Source organism: Megascapheus bottae, chromosome 17, assembly GCF_031878675.1.
Source record: "Megascapheus bottae isolate mThoBot1 chromosome 17, mThoBot2.hap1, whole genome shotgun sequence".
Lineage (NCBI taxonomy): Eukaryota > Metazoa > Chordata > Mammalia > Rodentia > Geomyidae > Megascapheus > Megascapheus bottae.
The window spans coordinates 51,118,520-51,136,331 of record NC_143525.1 but is presented as its reverse complement, the minus strand read 5'-3'; the positions used below and the strand labels follow the sequence as shown (position 1 = coordinate 51,136,331).

General features: G+C 57.1%; 1 protein-coding gene across 1 annotated transcript in view; it reads left to right on the top strand.

Annotated features, from left to right (window-relative positions):
* Window positions 1–17,812, top strand: part of Ccdc57 (coiled-coil domain containing 57) — a 54,925-nt gene that overhangs the window by 7,250 nt on the left and 29,863 nt on the right. The window contains exons 4-13 of the mRNA XM_090351539.1: window positions 576–733; window positions 1,238–1,312; window positions 2,182–2,382; window positions 4,961–5,119; window positions 5,339–5,501; window positions 5,961–6,095; window positions 8,815–9,034; window positions 9,730–9,861; window positions 13,353–13,447; window positions 14,664–14,825. Coding sequence (XP_090207665.1) covers window positions 576–733; window positions 1,238–1,312; window positions 2,182–2,382; window positions 4,961–5,119; window positions 5,339–5,501; window positions 5,961–6,095; window positions 8,815–9,034; window positions 9,730–9,861; window positions 13,353–13,447; window positions 14,664–14,825 — 1,500 coding nt within the window. The remainder of the gene's footprint in view (window positions 1–575; window positions 734–1,237; window positions 1,313–2,181; window positions 2,383–4,960; window positions 5,120–5,338; window positions 5,502–5,960; window positions 6,096–8,814; window positions 9,035–9,729; window positions 9,862–13,352; window positions 13,448–14,663; window positions 14,826–17,812) is intronic.

Below are 17,812 nucleotides of genomic sequence, written 5' to 3'. Positions count from 1 at the left end.
GTGGGTGCAGAGAGCTTCAGGGGACCCCAGGTTTGTCAGAGTGTCCACTGGGGCAGGGGCTTGTCACCTGCCTGCTTCCTGAAGGTGAAGGTTCTCTCCAAGCCTGGTGAAGGGCAGTTTTGTGTCCAGCACCTCACTTTCAGCTATTGCCTCGTTGTGAGTTTTATTTTATTTTGTGCCACCACTGGGGCTTGAACTCAGAGCCTGAACTCAGAAACTGCCCCTGAGCTTTTCACTCGAGGCCATGCTCTACCACTAGAGCCACACCTCCACTTCTAGCTTTTTGGTGGTTACTTGGAAATAAGAGACTCTTGAACTTTCCTGCACTGGCTGACTTTGAACCAAGATCCTCACATCTCAATATCTTGAGTAGCTAGGATTATAGAGGTGAGCAACTGGCACACAGATGAGTTTAAACTTTTTCCTACATGACTGGGGGACGCAGGATGACATTCCAGTGCAGGCCACATGTGGCGTGTGCCGATTCATCTTTCTCAGGCTCCTCTGGCTGTTGACCACGCGGCCTCCTGCACCAAGTGCCTCACACACAATCCTACATGCCTTTAAATCCTCAGGTTAAGTTTCTGAACAAAGAGCTGGAGGCTCTGAAGGAAGCTGGAGCCCAGGCAGCAGAGTGCCTTCAGAGGGCAGAGACGGTGAACGCCGAGCTGGAGAGCAGGCTGCAGGGCCGAACCTGGGAGCTCCGGGACCTGGAGGCCGTAAAAGATGCCCGGTGCGTGTCCTCCCCTGGCCTGTGTGCAGTCCTCCCCTGGCCTGTGTGCAGTCTTCCCTCCTGTGGCCTGTGTGCAGTCCTCCTCCGGCCTATGTGCAGTCCTTCCTCCTGTGGCCTGTGTGCAGTCCTCCCCTGGCCTGTGTGTAGTCCTCCCCTGGCCTGTATGCAGGTCCTCCCCTGGCCTGTGTGTAGTCCTCCCCTGGCCTGTGTGCAGGTCCTCCCCTGGCCTGTGTGTAGTCCTCCCCTGGCCTGTGTGCAGGTCCTCCCCTGGCCTGTGTGTAGTCCTCCCCTGGCCTGTGTGTAGTCCTCCCCTGGCCTGTGTGCAGGTCCTCCCCTGGCCTGTGTGCAGTCCTCCTGTGGCCTGTGTGCAGTCCTCCCGTGGCCTGTGTGCAGTCCTCCCCTGGCCTGTGTGCAGGTCCTCCTCTGGTGACTAGTCAGGGCCCTGCCCCTGTTTCCTTGGTCCCGTTCTGCTCTTGCGCTGACACTGTCTGTCTGTCTGTCCAGGATAAAGGAGTTAGAGGACGAGCTCCACTCCGTGCAGGTGGCCAGGAAGAAAGAAGAGGAGACGTTTCAGAGGAAGTGAGTGCTTCTGTGTGGGCTGCTGCCTGGGAATGGAGGCCAGAGCAGCTTGCAGAGCTCAGCACCTGGTCCCTAGAACCCAGGGCCTAGCAAAGACCCCAGATGTTTTGCTCTAGGCTGTCACTCTTCACATTTGAACCACGGTTCCACCGTGGCTTGGTGGTGATTCATCGGAGAAGTCTCATGGACCTTCCTGCTTGGCTAGCTTTGAACCACAGCCCTCAGTACTCAGCCTACTGAGTAACTAGGATTTCAGGCATGAGCCACTGGCACTGGGCAAATGTTTACCCAAATGTTTGTCAGTGGAAGTGTCGCTGACGCAGGCAGCAGCAGAGTGGGCTTAAGTTAAAATGCTTTGCTCGTCAGGTGTTTCCCTGTGTGCACGCATGCGGTCTGTCCATGAACTTGTAAATTCCGTTTCAGCGTAGGAAATACGTTAACCAATCACCTATGCAGCAAAGCCCACCCCCTTCGCAGCAGGCTGCCTCTGCCGGTCTCGCTTCAGATAGCACGTGTGGAGTGCTTGGAGGACTGTCATTAAAGCTGAGCCATCCAACATTGCTTGCAAAGTGACTCATGAGAGCAAGCCAAACAGAACTGGTGCCCCGAGCCAACTGGCTTGGCAGTGTTGGCGAGTGATGCCGTGCTCGTGCGCTGGCGGGGACCTGGCCCAGGCAGCGGCCTGCACTTGGGGCTCCTGCTGTGGGGGTGTGCATCATGGGGGCCTGCCACCCCTGCTCACACAGGGTGACAGGCCCGCGTACAGTGGCCCCACGAGGGCAGAGGCTCGGCCACCGCCCCACCAGGACAGCATGGTGTGAGAAAGGCAGAGAGCAGCACAGAAGATTCAGGCCGTCGCTGTGTTTCAGGTATGAAGAGCTTGACCGCCTGGTCAGGGAGAAGGACACGGTGTTGGCATCAGTGAAGGGCACCCACAGGGAGCAGCAGCAGGCTCAGAAGACCAGGGTGGCAGAGCTGCAGGCCCAGTGTGAGACCCTGGAGGGGCAGCTGCGCAAGGCAGAGAGGGCCCAGGCTGCCGCTGTCAGGGAGAAGGGTGCCGTCGTTGACAGGTAAGCCTGCGCGTGGCCCGCCCCCGCCACAGCAGCCCCCCCTGGAGTTCAGGTGTGAACTGGATGCTTGACCCCATTCTGGTTTTGTGTTTTGTTGGTTGGTTGGTAGTAGGGCTTGAACTCAGGGCCTGGACCCTGTCCCTGAGCTCTTTTGCTCAAAGCTAGTGCTTTACGACTTTGAGCCAGACACCACTTCCAGTTTTTGAGTGGTTAATTGGAGACAAACATCTCTTGGGAACTTCCCTGCCTGGGAAGACTTCAAACTGGGATCCTCCAATCTCAGCTACTGAGAACCTAGGATTCCAGGCATGAGCCAGCAGTACCTGGCCCCTTCTGTTACTTAAACCAGGCACAGCTCCACGAATGCCTCGTGTCTTGAGAGCCATAAAGGAAGCCATACACAGGAAGCAACGTAATAACAGGGAGAGAGGGGTGGCACCACACTTGCCTCTTGATTCCTAGAGAAGTGTCTTCCCCAGAAACGTTGGAGGTGTAGCTGGTGTTTGTTCACCAGCTGGCTTTTCCCAATTGCCTTCCCGCTTTGTGGGGGATGGCTCTGGAGCCCTGCTCTCGTGCCCTGAGTGTGGCCCCAGCTCCAGAAGCACAGCTGGAGAGCAGGCATACCCTGACTGCCATCACCCCCTCTGCTGGGTCCCCTCCCCACCCTCCTGGGGACCCCTGTGGAGCTCAGTGAGGCTCCTGGCTGTGAGCTCTTTTGGCAGGGCTGGGGTTTGACTTCAGAGCCTTCTACTTGCTAGGTTGGAGCTCTACCCCTTGAGCCATAACCCCAGTGCTGTTTTGGAGATAGAATGTAGCCAATTTTTCTGCCTGGCTGACCTCAACTGAAGAGCCTCCAGATCTCAGCCTCCTGCATAGCTGGGATTACAAATGTGAGTGACCAGTGTCTGGCTTGACTTTTTTTTTTTGCCAGTCCTGGGGCTTGAACTCAGGGCCTGAGCACTGTCCCTGAGCTGCTTCTGCTCAAGGCTAGAGCTCTACCACTTGAACTGCTTCCAGCTTTTTTCTGTGTATGTGGTACTGGAATGTAACCCAGGGCTTCATGTTTGCTAGACAAGCACACTACCACTCACTAACCACATTCTCAGCCAGGCTGATCTTTTCATTTCTGTTCTGTTCTTGAGGCTCATTACGACACAAGCGTCCTTCTGGCACTAGACACTAGATTGGAGGTGGGTGGGGTGTGGCAGATGCATGATCCAGCACTCCACAGGCTGAGAAGGGCAGATTGAGAGCTCGAGGCCCAGGAGGGCTACAGAGCAAGACACGGACTCTAGAGGGGAAAAAAAGGAAAAGAAAACAGACTTTCAGGCTCCAAGCTTGCCTTCCTTCAGCCTCTGGGGAGCACAGTTATTCTGATGTTATTTTCTGTGTGTAAGTTGGCATTAAGCTGTAGACTCGGTTCTAGTAGCCCTTCTTGTTTTGGTAGGTTTGGAGTTAAGACACCCAGACACATCTGTAGTACTAAGGCCAACACAACAATGTTGCCGGGACCTTTCTACTCTGTGTCTTCCTAGCAGAGCACCCAGTCCTGCCTCTGGGCCCCAGCTGGGCCAGCTGGGGCCCAGAGCCAGGTGGGGGTGGAGACGCCAGCAGCCCTGACATTTCTATGCCAGTTCCTGGGATGCGGGCTGGTATGGGGCTCGTGGGCAGAGGCAGAGCCGTTGCCCTGAGCGTGGAGCTGGTGTGTTGTCACGTCTGTTCCTTAGCACTGGGCACGGGCACAGGCCGGTGCCAGGGTGTCTGCATCTCTCAAGGCGATGCATGGTGGCTTTTCTCACTCTGTGCAGACCAGGCTTGGAGTACACTTCCACACCAGGCGAGCTGGCCCCTGAGGGCCAGGGAGGACTGGGGCACAGCCAGCTCACCCTCCGCTTCCAGCCCCCCGCAGTCGATGGCTCAGGGTGTGCTGGCTGCCATCTCCAGGAAGGTGGCGCATGGGCATCTGGGTTGGCAGCAGACCTAGGGCGGAGCTGACACAGCGCCACCTGCCTGCCTGCCTGCCTGCCTGCCTGCCTGCCTGCCTGCCATTGCACTTGGTCCATTGGTGGGTGGTCTCTTGGAGGCAAGTGGGTGCCTGGCTCCCCTGTAGAGCGTCACTTTGAATTTGAAAGTGTGTGGGGGGGTGCCAAGGCCATGCCGGAGACTCTGGGGCTGGTCTCCAGGTGTACACTGGAACTGCCCACCTCCACCGTGTGTGTGAGCCACTGCCTTCTTTAGCAAGGAACCTCAGCTCTCCTGTGCCTTTCCTTGCGAGCCAGGCACCCACATGTGCGCACGCACACACACGCACGCACGCACGTGCACACCCACAGTTGGGGTGCTGTGTAGGAGAGTGAGGGTGAGGATAGCCACACACACACACACGCACGCACGCACGCACACGCACGCACACACCCACAGTTGGGGTGCTGTGTAGGAGAGAGTGAGGGTGAGGATAGCCACACATGCACACGTACGCACGCACGCACACGCACGCGCACACCCACAGTTGGGGTGCTGTGTAGGAGAGAGTGAGGGTGAGGATAGCCACACGTACTGACACAGCTCCTCTGCTCAGACTCCGTGAGGAGGTGGCAGCCCTGGAAGCTGGCCGGGACGCCCAGATGGCACAGATGGCCAAGGACGTGATCGCCAGAGACCTCCAGCTCCAGGCGCTGCAGGAAGGGGAGGAGAAGCTCCAGGCCCAGCTGGCCAGATTCCAGCAGGACATAGACAGGTGACGTCCCCGCAGCATCATTTGTGGGATCACCTTGGTGATGGACCGGTCTAGCATACGAACGGCATAAACCAAGGCCTGGCCTGCTTTCTCTGGGGAGAAACAGGGGCAGAGGTGAGGAGGGTGGAGGGAGAAGCAGGCAGGTGGGGTGCTCAGAGCCTGGGGACGACAAAAGCGAGGACCCACGTGGCAGGGGCCTCAGGGAGCTTACGTCCACAGATACAAGCAGCAGCTGACATTGGCGGTGGAGAGGGAGCGGAGCCTGGAGCGTGAACAGGTGCAGCTGGGCCTGGACTGGCAGCGCCGCTGTGACAGTGTCGAACGAGACCAGATCCAGAAGTCAGAGGCTCTGATACAGGGCCTGACTGAAGCCAGAGACCAGGTGGGCATGGCGCAGGGGCTACGTCTCAGTTGAGGGCAGAGGGGCCAGGGCTGGGCAGACAGGCAGAGCCACGCAGGCTGCAGTGAGGTTGGGTGTGGTGCTGTACTAGTCATGGTAATAAAATATGCCATGCCTGCTAAGTCCAGTGCCGTGGACCCTGTCGAGATGACCCCTGAACCAGTGACCCCTGCACGGAGGGCCCCTGTGCACTAGGACCTCTGCACCTATATGGATGGCCGTGCACGGCGCATGGCTGACCCCTGCCTGCGTGCACTGCCCAGCAGGGCAGCGTGGGGTACGGGACTGAGTCGGAGGAGCTCAGCTGCCCACTGCAGCTGTGGTGGTTCCAGTGCTCAGTGCCTGGTCACTGGTCCCGTGGCTCCTTGCTTGTCCACGCGGTCCATTTCTTAAGCGGGGGCTGGTGCCTCTTGTGCCACTAATGCCATGGCACCATTGTAGGTGGCTGCGAAGCTCCAGGAGGCCGAGCGGGCTCTGCGTGAACAGGAGCTGGTGCTGAGGACTGTGACCCTGGAGCGAGACCAGGCCAGAGAGGCTCTGCGGGGGAGCGGGCCCTACCCTGGGCTGGAGGTGCAGGTGAGCACCCCTCCCCACCCCGTGGGCCCCTCTGGACCCCAGGTATTCCTTCTCAGCCACAGGGGCAGCAGCGCCAGGCATACCAGAACTGGGGGCCTCGTCAGTCGTGCTCCTTGCAGTGTCTGCTGGGCAGGGGAGCGGGAGGACAGCATAGGAGTTAATATGGACACACAGCTCACAGCTCCTCGTTCTTAGTGCTTGGGAGCCGGGCACAGTGGCTCTCGCCTGTAATCCTCGCGACTCAGGAGATTGAGATCTGAGGATCACGGTTCAAAGCCAGCCTGGGCACTAGAGCCCGAGACACGCTTATCTCCAATTGGCCACTAGAAAACCGGAAGTGGGGTTGAGGCTCAAGAGGTAGGTGTTAGCCTTGAGCTAAAGTGCTCAGGGACAACGCTCAGAGTTCAAGTCCCACAACCCACAAAACAAACCAAAAAAACCCCCAAAACCTCATATTCAGATGGAACTCTGGGCTATGGATGGCTCCGTCCATGCTTAGCAAGAGCAAGGCCCGGAATTTGATCTCCAGCCTGAGAAAAACCCAAAATTTGAGCTGGGTCATGGTGGCTCACTCCTGTAATTCTAACCACACAATAGGCTGAGATCTGAGGATAGCCCTTTGGGCAGGACAGTCTACAGGCCTCATTTCCAGTTGAAAGTGGAGCTGTGGTTCAAGTGGTATAGCACTATGCAGGAGCACCAAATCTTAGGGACCCCAGGACCAGGCACATAAACAACCCAAAATCTGCCTTGACACTAGATACGAATACTCTTTCCAGACCTTCCTCAGACTTGGCCAGACCGGGACCATTGTGTGCCACGGGTCTCCCCATCGCTCCTGGCTGTGCCTGGCAGTGGCAGCAGTGGTCAGTAGCTGTCACCAGCCTCCAGAGACCACAGTGTCCATTTGTGGGCCCAGGTGGAGCCTGTGCGGCCCCGGCGGCAACAGGGTTGTGTGCTGACCTGAGGTGACCTGGCACAGGCCCCACGGCACCATGTCTGCCTCATAAGGAAGGTCTGTGGTTAGTTTTTGAGGAACCTCGAACTGCCAACAGTGTGACAGAGTTCCTTTGTCCCCACATCCCTGCCAGCACTGGTTGTAGTTCATCGTCTCAGGGTTGGCAGTCTCACTAAGGTGAGATTGAATCTCAGTGTTGTTATGATTTGCATTTCCTTTATGGGTGCCTTAATTTCGTCAGCAATCCGCCATTTCCCCTTTGTGGAAAATCACTAACCCAGTTATCTGGGGCTGGAGAGCCCTGGAGAGGGCTCTGGTGGCACTTGGCTGCCTCCCAGGCTGCCTTTCCCCTGTCCCCGCAGGAGAGGGCGCCCTGGTGTCTGGGGTGAATATGCACAGAGCACCCTGCAGTCCTAGACCTGGTCAGAGTGTCCCCCCAGCTCACTGGGACACCCAGAGCCCCTCGGACCTGCTGAGCAGGGAGAGGCGGGGTCAGACCTCAGGAGACCCCCACAGCCCTGGTCAGGTGTGAGCCAGGAGTAGGACAGTTTGCTCTCTCTGGAGTGCCAAGGCTCCTCCCCTCTTAGTCTAGGGCTCATGCAGGTGTTCAGCCATCTGCTGTCTACAGGTTGGATTGTCAGGCTGTGCTGTCTGGATCCTGTCAGGTAGCTTCTTTGCACCCAGTTGACTTTGTGGTGTGTGTGCCAGTCATGGGGCTTGAACTCAGAGCCTGGGCGCTGACCCTGAACCACTTTGAGCCACAGCACTACGTCTGGTGATTAATTGGAGGTCAGAGTCCCGCCTCACAGACTTTCCGGCCTGGCCTGGCTTTGAACCACAGTCTTCAGCTCTCAGCTTCCTGAATGACTAGGATGAAAGGTGTGGCCACCAGTGCCTGGCTCTTTTTTTTTTTTCTTTTTTTGGCCAGTCCTGGTCTTGAACTCAGGGTCTGGGCACTGTCCTTGAGCTTTCTCAAGGCTAGAAGGCTAGCACTCTACCACTTGAGTCACAGCACTACTTCTGCCTTTTTCTGTGTATGTGGTACCAAGGAATCAAACTCCAGGCTCTGTGCGTTTGAGGCAAGCACTCTACCACTAGGCCCAACTCCCAGCCCTGCAGCCCCATGTGTGTGTGTGTGTATGTATATACATTTATATATTTATCTACTCATCTACTATAGGGCTTCTGGGCTGTTTCCATAATTGGCTATTGTGCCCAGTGCATTTTTTTTTGTTGTTATTCATGGGACTCGAACTCTGGGCCTGGGCACTGTCCCTGAGCTTTTCAGCTCAAAACTACCTCCCTATCCTTGAACCACAGCGCCACTTGCGGTTTTCTGGTGATTAATTGTAGATAAGAGTCTCTCAGACTTTAGGGCTGGGAGTTTGGCCTAGTGGTAGGGTGCTTGCCTAGCATGCATGAAGACCTGGGTTTGATTCCTCGGTAACACATACATAGGAAAAAATGCTAGAAGTGGTGCTGTGGCTCAAGTGGTAGAGCTCTAGCCTTGAGAAAACCCAAGGGCAAAGCTGAGGCCCTGAGCCCAAGCCCAGGACTGGCAATAAATAAATAAATAAATGAGTCTCATAGACTTTAGTGCCCAGCTGCCCAGTACATTTTTTTAATGAAATATATATATAGTGCCTAAATATATATGGAGCCATTTTCCAGGGCATGGTCAGCACTAAGCATAGAGCCTCCTCCCTTCTGCAGACTCTCCACTCTTCCTCCCCAGACATGGCTGTCTGTGTGTGGTCACAGGTACCTGTGCCCCAGCACGATGGAGACACGAGCCAAGCCTTTCCCTCTGCTGAGATCCAGCAGCTACGTGAGCAGAACACGAGTCTGCGGCACGCTGTGTCACAGATGAGGAGAGAGATGGAAGCGCTGAGCAACCAGATCCCGCTCTCTGCCCAATTAGGGGAGAACCCTGTGGCAAACCCACCTGATCCTGGGGCAGGAGGAGACCCAGCCAGGCCAGGTGAGTGCTGGAGGGAGAGAGGAAGAGGAGGGAGGGAGAGAGTGAGGAGAGAGAGGGAAGGAGGAAGGAGGAGGAGGAGACGACCTTGGGAGAGGACTGCAGGGCCTGCCTTGGCACCTAGAAGCTAATATCCAGGACTATGGTATAGCTGGAGGTATGGTCCTAAGTCAGATTTAGGGTCTGACCCATAGTATTTTTTTTGTTAGTCATGGGGCTTGAACTCAGGGCCTGGACACAGTCCCTGAGCTCTTTTTTGCTCAGAGCTAGCGCCCTACCACTTTGAGTCACAGTGACGCTTCCTCACGGTTGCGTATTGAAAAGTGTTTTCAGAACTGGGTGCAGGGGCCTCCCACCTGCGATCCTAGCTACTTGGGAGACTGAGATCTGAGGATCATGAGTCAAAACCAGCCACTCGTCTCCATCAAGTCGTCAGAAAAAAGCCACAAATAGTGCTGTGGCTCAATGGTAGAGCGCTAGCCCTTGAGCACAGAGAGGCCCAAGGACAGAACTTGAGCCCCCCCCCCCCGCCCGCACTGGAGACCGTGGCCTGAAGAGGAGAGGGGCAGGGCCAGGCAGGGCTCCATAGGGTTGAGCCGTGGGGGACGGGCAGAGGAAGGTGGGGCAGAGGAGGACAGGAGTGGCGGGAGGATGTGTTGGGACACAGGTGCCTGGGCCGGGCTACCCTGTGTTTGCAGATTATATTCTGGCTCTTGAAGCAGAAATTCAAAGCCTACAGTGCAAATTTCAAAGCCTAGAAGAGCAGCTGATCAGTGTGCCAGAACCTTCTGTGCCGTCACAGGGCCCTGTGGCCCACACAGAGACCACAGGTGAGGACTCCCCACACATGTGTCACACAGCTCAGGTGCCCCCCAAGTGAGCCATTCCCATCCCTCTCCAGTCTCACATAAGTGGAACCACGTGACCCGTGGGCTTCCGCGTGGCTCCTCAGCCGTGTGCACGGTGTTTTGGTTGCCGGTGCTGGCACGTCCTCCCGAGGTGCAGGCCTGGCCTGCCAGCCCAGCACACCTTGCCCCTGGTTTCCTGCGGGGTTGGACTTGCTCTCCCAGGTCTCTACACTCTTTGTCTTGGACCCAGGCTCTGTGGCCCCAGAGTTCCCGGCAGCCCTGACCCAGGCTGAGCTCAGGGGCTGCTCTAAGTCTCTTGGTGGCTGGGCAGGACTCGGAGCCAGAGCGGACAGCCAGGGACAGTGCCCTTGCTGGTCTGTGGTCCCAGGGAGCCCGCCCCTCCATCTTCATTGTATGTGTGCATCCCGCAGAGCCCAGTCGCGCTCTCCCCTTCCAATGAGTCAAGTGGGGTCTGGCTGCACCCCCTTGTTGTTTGAGGTGAAACCCAGGAAGCCGGGCTGTGCTCGCCCATGGTGGATGCTGGCACTCTCCGAGCCGGTCATTTCCTTTCTCCAGAGGGTCTGTGGCACATGTCAGACTGAGCTTAATTTTTCCTGAAATTGGTATGATTCAACTATGAAGCTACCAAGGTCTAGAGTTTTCTTTGTGGGGAGACTTTAAACTGTCAGATGAGTTTTATTCATAGCTACAGGACGGACTGTAGAGATTTTCTTTTGATGGTAAATTATAAGAAAAGTTGTTCTTCATGTCACTTTCGAGCTTCTGTCATAGCGAGGTATGAAGATGCCTCCCCATGATCCCCAATGCTCAGGAGGCAGGGCGCCAGTTCAAGATGGCAAAGGCTGGCACTACTCTTAACCTCAAAAACAAAGTGCAGGCTGGGAGTTTGGCCTTAAGCCAGAGAGGTCAGAGACAGTGCCCAGGCTCTGACCACAAACAAACAAACAAGCCGGCCAGTGGGTCCCATCTGTAACTCTAGCTTCCTCACGCGTTAGAGACCAAAGGAGCCAGGTTAAAGCCAGCCCGCTCAAACAAATGCACAATACTCCCACCTCCATTCTGAGCAGAGGGATGGCTCAAGTGGTGGAGTACAGGCGTGAGCAAAAAGTCAAAACAACTTGAGGCGCTTGACCCACATGCACAGTGCACATGACCCACAGGGACAGCGCTGGGAGGCTGGAGCAAGAGGAGCCACTCCTGAGGTAGAGGCCAATCTGGTACAAAACCCAGTCTCCAAAAGAGAAGAGGAGAGGAACAAGATGGAGAGCTTGAGACTGCGTGGAACATAGCATAAATATTTGAAATCTCTAGATGCTCAGGACAAGAAGAAAAGTAGGAGAGACAAAGTCGGTACTAGACATGGAGAAAATGGACATTGTGTATTAGAGAATCTACAAATCAGTGGTTGACTTTTTGTTGTTGTTGTTGATGATCCTAGACTGGAACTCAGGGCCTGGGCACTGTCCCTGAGCTTCTTTTGCTCAAGGCTACCACTCTACCACTTGAGCCAGTGCTACTTGCGGTTTTTTCTGTGTATGCGGTACTGAGGAATCGAACCCAGGGCTTCACGCATGCCGGGCAAGCACTCTATCACTAGGCCATGCTCCCAGCCCCAGTGGTTGACTTGTTGAAAAGGCTATAAATAAGCACCTCCCTCTTTCTCTCTCCCTTCTAAGAATTAACAAGAATAAACCAGAGAGAACAGAAGCAGATTGCCACTCTAGTGCATGGAGAAATGCCCTATAAATGTTTAGATAAGCATGGGGTGAGTAGAACAGTAGTGTACACATGAAACCCCAGCCACTCAGGAAGCGGAGACAGGAGGACCGAGAGCCCCAAGTCAGCTTAGGGCATATAATTAGTCGTTGGCTTTGCGGGGGGGGGGCCTGAGAGCTGTCCCCGAGCTTTTGGCTTTTTTGTTTGGTACCTGATTAGATAACAGTCTCACAGGCTTTCTTGCTTGGACTGGCTTCCACCACGATCCTCAGATGTCAGCCTCCTGAGTCGCTGGCATCCAGCAAGTATGTGTCTTAGAACAAGCAAGCAAACAAGCATATCTCACAGGATAAGCAACTTCTTTTGTTGTTTATTCGTTTTGCCAGTCCTGGGCTTGAATGAACTCAGGGCCTGAACACTGTCCTTGGACTTTCTCAAGGCTAGAACTCTACCACTTGAGCACTGCACCCCTTCCAGCCTTTTCTATGTATGTGGTACCAAGAATTCAAACCCAGGTCTTCATGCATGCTAGACAAGCACTCTAAGCCCAGTACTAGAGTTTTAACTCAGGGCCTAAGCCTGCTGGGTGGGCACTCTACCCCTGAGTCTTGCTCCAGCCCTTTTGTATTAGATGTCTTCAGGTAGGATCTTGCTCATGGTACATACCATTGTGCATAGTTAGGGTGAAAGATGCATAACACCACACCCAGCTTTGGGGTTTTTTTTTGTGTTTTTTTTTTTTTTGCCAGTCCTGGGCTTGAGCTCAGGGCCTGAGCACTGTCCTTGGACTTTCTCAAGGCTAGAGCTCTGCCACTTGAGCACCACTTCTGGTTTTTTTCTATGTATGTGGTACCAAGGAATCGAACCCGGGTCTTCGTGCATGCTAGGCAAGCCCTCTACCACTAGGCCAAACTCCCGGCCCTGTCCCTGAGCTCTTAAGCTCAAAGCTAATGCTCTACTGCTTTGAACCTCAGTGCCACTTCGGGTTTTCTGGTGGTTGATTAGAGATGAGTCTCATGGATTTTAGTGCCTGGGCTGCCTTTGAGCCTTGACTCTCAGATCTCAGCCTCCTGAGCAGGATTACAGGTGTGAGCCACCTCGCCCTGTTATATCAGCTTTTTCTTTTTTTGGGCCAGTCCTGGGCTTGAGCTCAGGGCCTGAGCACTGTCCTTGGACTTTCTCAAGGCTGGAGCTCTACCACGTGAGCCACAGCACCACTTCCAGCCTTTTTCTGTGTATGTGGTACTGAGGAATTGAACCCAGGACTTCATGCATGCTAGGCAAGCACTCTACTAGGCCAGACTCCTTGCCCCAGCTTTTCACATCTTCTTTAGAGCCTTTGTTCTCCAGCTTGGGCTGGAGCCGTGATCCTCTCCATCTTTACCCTCTGGAGGTGTCGAGAGACTGTAGCGGGAGCACAGCGCCCTGCGGGCTGAACGACTTCACCTTAGGAGCGCCTGTTCCCGAGGCCTCGGCGGCGTGAACCACGCCCCTGCCTTTCATCTGCACTTTTTGTGTCTGTACTAGTGCTTCAGCTCACATCGCGCTCTTGCACACGGGTCACCCACGCTCTCTGCAGGTGGGGCTACACTTGGCGTAGGACACACCGGACCTTTGTAGGGACCCGCCTCCCTCCACTCCAGGGCGGGACTCCCTGGAGCTCCCCTTGGGTCAGGGAGCCTCACCCCTCTTCTCGTGGGTGATGTCGCCAGCTCACAGATGGCTCCTCTCTGCAGGAGGAGCTCTCCCGGCCCTCACTGGCTTGGCACTCAGGAAGCTCAGAGACAGGGTTCATCTCTTGGATTTGCTGGTGACAGAGCTCAAAAAGAAGGTGAGATGGCCCACTGAGGCCCAGGAAGTATGGTCTTCCTGCCAGGGAGCTGTTCCAGGCGGGGCACCCCAGACTCTGGGTGCCATTTGTGACCCTGTGACCTTGGACCTCTGTGGGCTGTGCCCCCCTAGGAAGTGTGCAGGAGCCCCGACAAATGAGAGGTCTGTGCCACAGAGCCCAGGGCCCTGCGCATGTGCTGTCTGCGTCTGTCCCGCTGTTCCGTGGGTGGATAGTCCCTTTTGATGGCCACGGGCGGGAGGGTCCCCGTGCTGTGTGTGCTGGCGGCTGTGGGTGTGCGTGCTCAGTTTGGTGGGGAATGCCTGGGGCCGGGCGCCATGGACGTGGATGATTCTGTGTAATGTCTGAGGAGTCATTAGACTGTTTCCAACAGCAACACCGCCGTCCATCCCCCCTGGCAGTGTGTAAATGTTCAGGTCCCCACACCTTCCCAGCACCAGCTGCTTTCTACCTTTTTAATTGATTTTACTCAAAGATGGTGATAAGACTGCATCTGCCTACCAACTGGGTGTGTGTGCGTGTGTGTGTGTGTGTGTGTGTGTGTGTGTGTGTGTGCGCGTGTGTGTGTGCGCGTGCGTGTGTGTGGTCTGTGGCTTCTCCTGTTAAACCCTCTTTCTCTCTCTGGCCCCTCACACCCTGTGTTGGTGCTTGACTAGCCAGGCCCTTCTGAGCCATGCCCAGCCCGTGCTTGCTTTGCTTGCATTTTGGGATTGACCCTGGTGGCCAGGCTCAGAGGACTCTGGCTGACCGGCACTGCGACCCCTTGATCTCTGCCCAGTCTTCAGGTGTGAGCCGCCAGGCCAGGCCGGGCCGCTCCTTGGTGGGTCCCAGGATGTACACGGCCTTCTAGGCCTCTGTGGTCCCCACAGAGGAAAGGCTTGCCTTTTCATGCGCATGTCCCAGAGGGGGCTGTCTCCTGCTGGACCAGGATGCAGGGCCAGGGCCGGGACACAGAGCCTCACGCGGGCTCTCTCAGCCAGCCTTGGGGTCTGGGGCGGGAGCTGGGGGGGGGCAGGAGAGGAACAGGGGGGTAGGGGAAGAGTGCTCACACCCTGCAGTGTCCTCCAGGGCGGCCCCCCTCCTCCCTCCCTCCTCCCTCCTCCATCCTCCCCACACCTCCCCCTCCCCCTCCCATCCTCCCACTGTCCTCGGGTTTGCCCCCACTCTCAGTCCTCCTGCCATTCTGAAACCACTGCAGGTACAGGTGCAGAAGAGGCCCCTGAAGCTTGGGCTGCTGCCCCTGGTGGACCAGGTGCATGTGGAGGTGCAGGAGCTGCAGACACAGGTGGCGGAGCTGGAGCTGCATCTCAAGAGAGCTGGGCAGGAAGGAGGGAGGCCCTGGGAGCCACAGGGCACAGAGGTGAGTCCCTGCTGCCGTCTGCGTGCTTCTGAGGGTGGGCTTCGCTCTGGCCTGGTCTGCGCAGCCTGCCAGAGCTCAGGGCCCCCTCCGCACAGCATCCGAGGCTGTCCGTGCCCGTGTCACCACACCACCACCCACCACAGGACACCCGTGCCCAGGCCCACAGGAGGAAAGGCATGTGGCACTCAGCACAGCTTCTGTCATCCTGGGCACCTGTGCCGCCAGCCCTGGACCCTGGCTGGTCTAGCCAGTGGCTCATCCTTCCCGAGGTCATGAGGGAAGGTGGACAGGCAGCCCTGGGGCTCTGGCCAGGCCTGGGTCCTGCCTGCAGTGATCGGAGTGTGCCGAGGTCTGCAGCCAGCGTGGCGGCGTCCCCCGCCCCCCGTGGGGCGTCTGAACATTCCGACTCAGGGCCCAGAACAACGTCCGGATGCGTCCTGAGCCCTCTTGCGGGAGCAGTCCAAAAGCGGGAGGCTGCACGTGTCCCGGGGACATGAGGGGACACAACCCAGGGCCCCTATGGCACAGGCCATGCCCAAGGAGAGATACAAGAAGCAGCAGGTAGGGCACAGGGTTATGGGAGGCCCCAGCTGGTGTTGAGCCATCAGGCTCTGAAGGGCTGAACCAGCCGGTCCCGAAGGCTAAGCTGTGTCCATCCCCAGGGGCCAAGGCCAGACCTTCCAGGCCCCCACGCCCCCCTGAAACCCAGCAAGACCACGCTGCCGGCGGGGCCATGCTGGGAGCTCAGCTGAGTAATAGCTGTGCGTGTGCCCAAGCCCTGGCCAGCAGACCTCCCCGTCCTATCGTGTCCAGAGGGGCTGCAAGACATGCTGCAGATGGCTGGGCCCCCATGCTCAGGCAGGGCTTGCACCATCCAAGAATGCAGTTGAGAGCCAGCCTGGGCAGGCAACTCCATGAGCCTTAGCCACAGTTGACCAGCAAGAAGCCCGCGTGGGGCTGGGAACGTGGCCTGGTGCGAGAGTGCTTGCCTGGCATGCACAAAGCCCTGGGATCCATTCCTCGGTACCACCTACACAGAAAAAGCCGGAAGTGTGCTGCAGCCCAAGTGGGAGAGCTCTAGCCTTGAGAAAGCTCAAGGACAGTGCTCAGACCCTGAGACTGGCAAGAAAAAAAAAAAAAAAGCCTTGAGTGAAAAGCTAAGAGACAGGTCCCGGGCCATGAGTTCAAGTCTCGGTACCAGCACAGAAAGAGAGAGGAGAGGCGAGGAAGGAAGCCTTGCCAATAGAAAGTATGTAGTGGAGGCTGCACCGGAGGCAGCCAGACTAGGGAGAGCACCCTCAGCTGCCCTGCAGACCCTCGGGGCCCACGCTCTCCTGCTTCTCCACGGTCTGAGTGCTCGTAGGCCCAGCGGGCCTGTGGTCTCCTGAGGGAAAGCAGGAAGTGCAGGTGTGGCCCGTCCTGCTCAACAAGGCCTCCAGGCTGCCACCCCTGACCACCAACTCAACAGACGCCGGACCAATGGGTGTCAGGCAGAGAGGGAAGGTCAGCAGAGAGGAGGCCAGAGGCCAGTGCTCCTAGGGGCAGTGGGGCTGGTCCTCAGGTCACTGATGTCTGTTGTCTCAGACAGAGAAACAGGAGCCCACAGACGCTTCCATCCCTGTCCCTGAGGGCTCGGAGGCTGCTCCCAATCCTCTGCTTCGTTCCTGGGGACGTGCGGAGAAGGCACGAGCCCACGCCTGGCCTGACAAGGTGGCTAGTGAGGACAGTGGGCACTGTGGCGTGGAGACCCCACAGGTGCCCAGCGTCTTCTCAGATGGGGAGAGTCTTCTCAGTGAGGACACGCGTGGCTCCAGCCAGCCTGGGCACCCCAGCACCTGTTCCTGTCTGGGCAGAGGGGTGATCTACGGTGGCCTGGATGGTCCTTGTGGGGGTGCAGCTGCAGTGTCTGTGCAGGAAGGACTGGGGTGGGCAAGGGGCAGGGCCGTCCCCGTGAGGTCCGGTACAGTTCCTGCGGCCAAGGCTGCAGCCGTGGGTCACCCAGCTCTCCCTGTGGACGGGGTTGTGGAGATGCGCTCCGTGCTGGGGCCTGGGCACTGGCCCTGGCTGCTGCTCTGGCTCCTGCCCAGGGAGAGGGCTTGGCATGTTTTCTGCAGACACAGTGGCATAGCCAGCCTAGCTCCCAGGACGGTAAGGAAGAGGGTCTTGAGTTTGAGGGTAGCCGGGGCAACAGGCTCAAGAAAGAACAGCCGGGTGCCTGCGGCTCACGCCCGTTGTCCTAGCTAACAGGAGGCTAAGGTCTGAAGATTGTGGTTTGAAGCCAGCCCCGGGCAAGAAGGTCCTTGAGACTGTAATCCACCACCAGAAAGCCACAAGTGGAGTCGAGACTCAAATGGTAGAAGCTGCCAGGCTCCAAGTTCAAGCCCCCCAACCAACAAAAATCAGAAAACATCAACAAGAGACCTAGAGCCCATGAGCTGAAGCAGCTGTCCCTGGGCCATGTGGGGGCAGTGTTGGACACCCAGGAGATTTGGCCCACATGGGGAGGGGCAGTGCCCACAGTGGGGTGGGGGAGAGGAAAGGATCAGTGCTGTCCAGGGGAGGGGCAGGGCTAATCCAGGGTGCACTGGCTCTGCCCAGCAGTGCCCCATGGATACCCGTGACCCTGTGACAAATGGTAGCAACAAACCCACCAAGGTGCTGGGTTGGTGAGGGACGAGGGCGCTGGGTCTGGACCATGCAGAGGGTGGTAGCATAGCCCACAGTGGGCCACCAAGTGTGTCTCTGGTGGGGGTTGGAGAGTTTCAGAGAGTCTTCAAAATAACCACGTCAGCCAGACACCCAGGCCCTGCATTCAAACCCTAGGACCAACAAAATTAAAATAAAATTTTACCAGAAACAGAGGCAGAGGCCTGCAGGCACCTGTGGCAGAGCGAGGGCTGAGCTAGGCCAGGCCTCCTCACTGCAGGCGAAGGCTGGAGCCCCGGCACTGGCACGGCAGGCACTGGACCATGAGGGCCGGGCCCCAC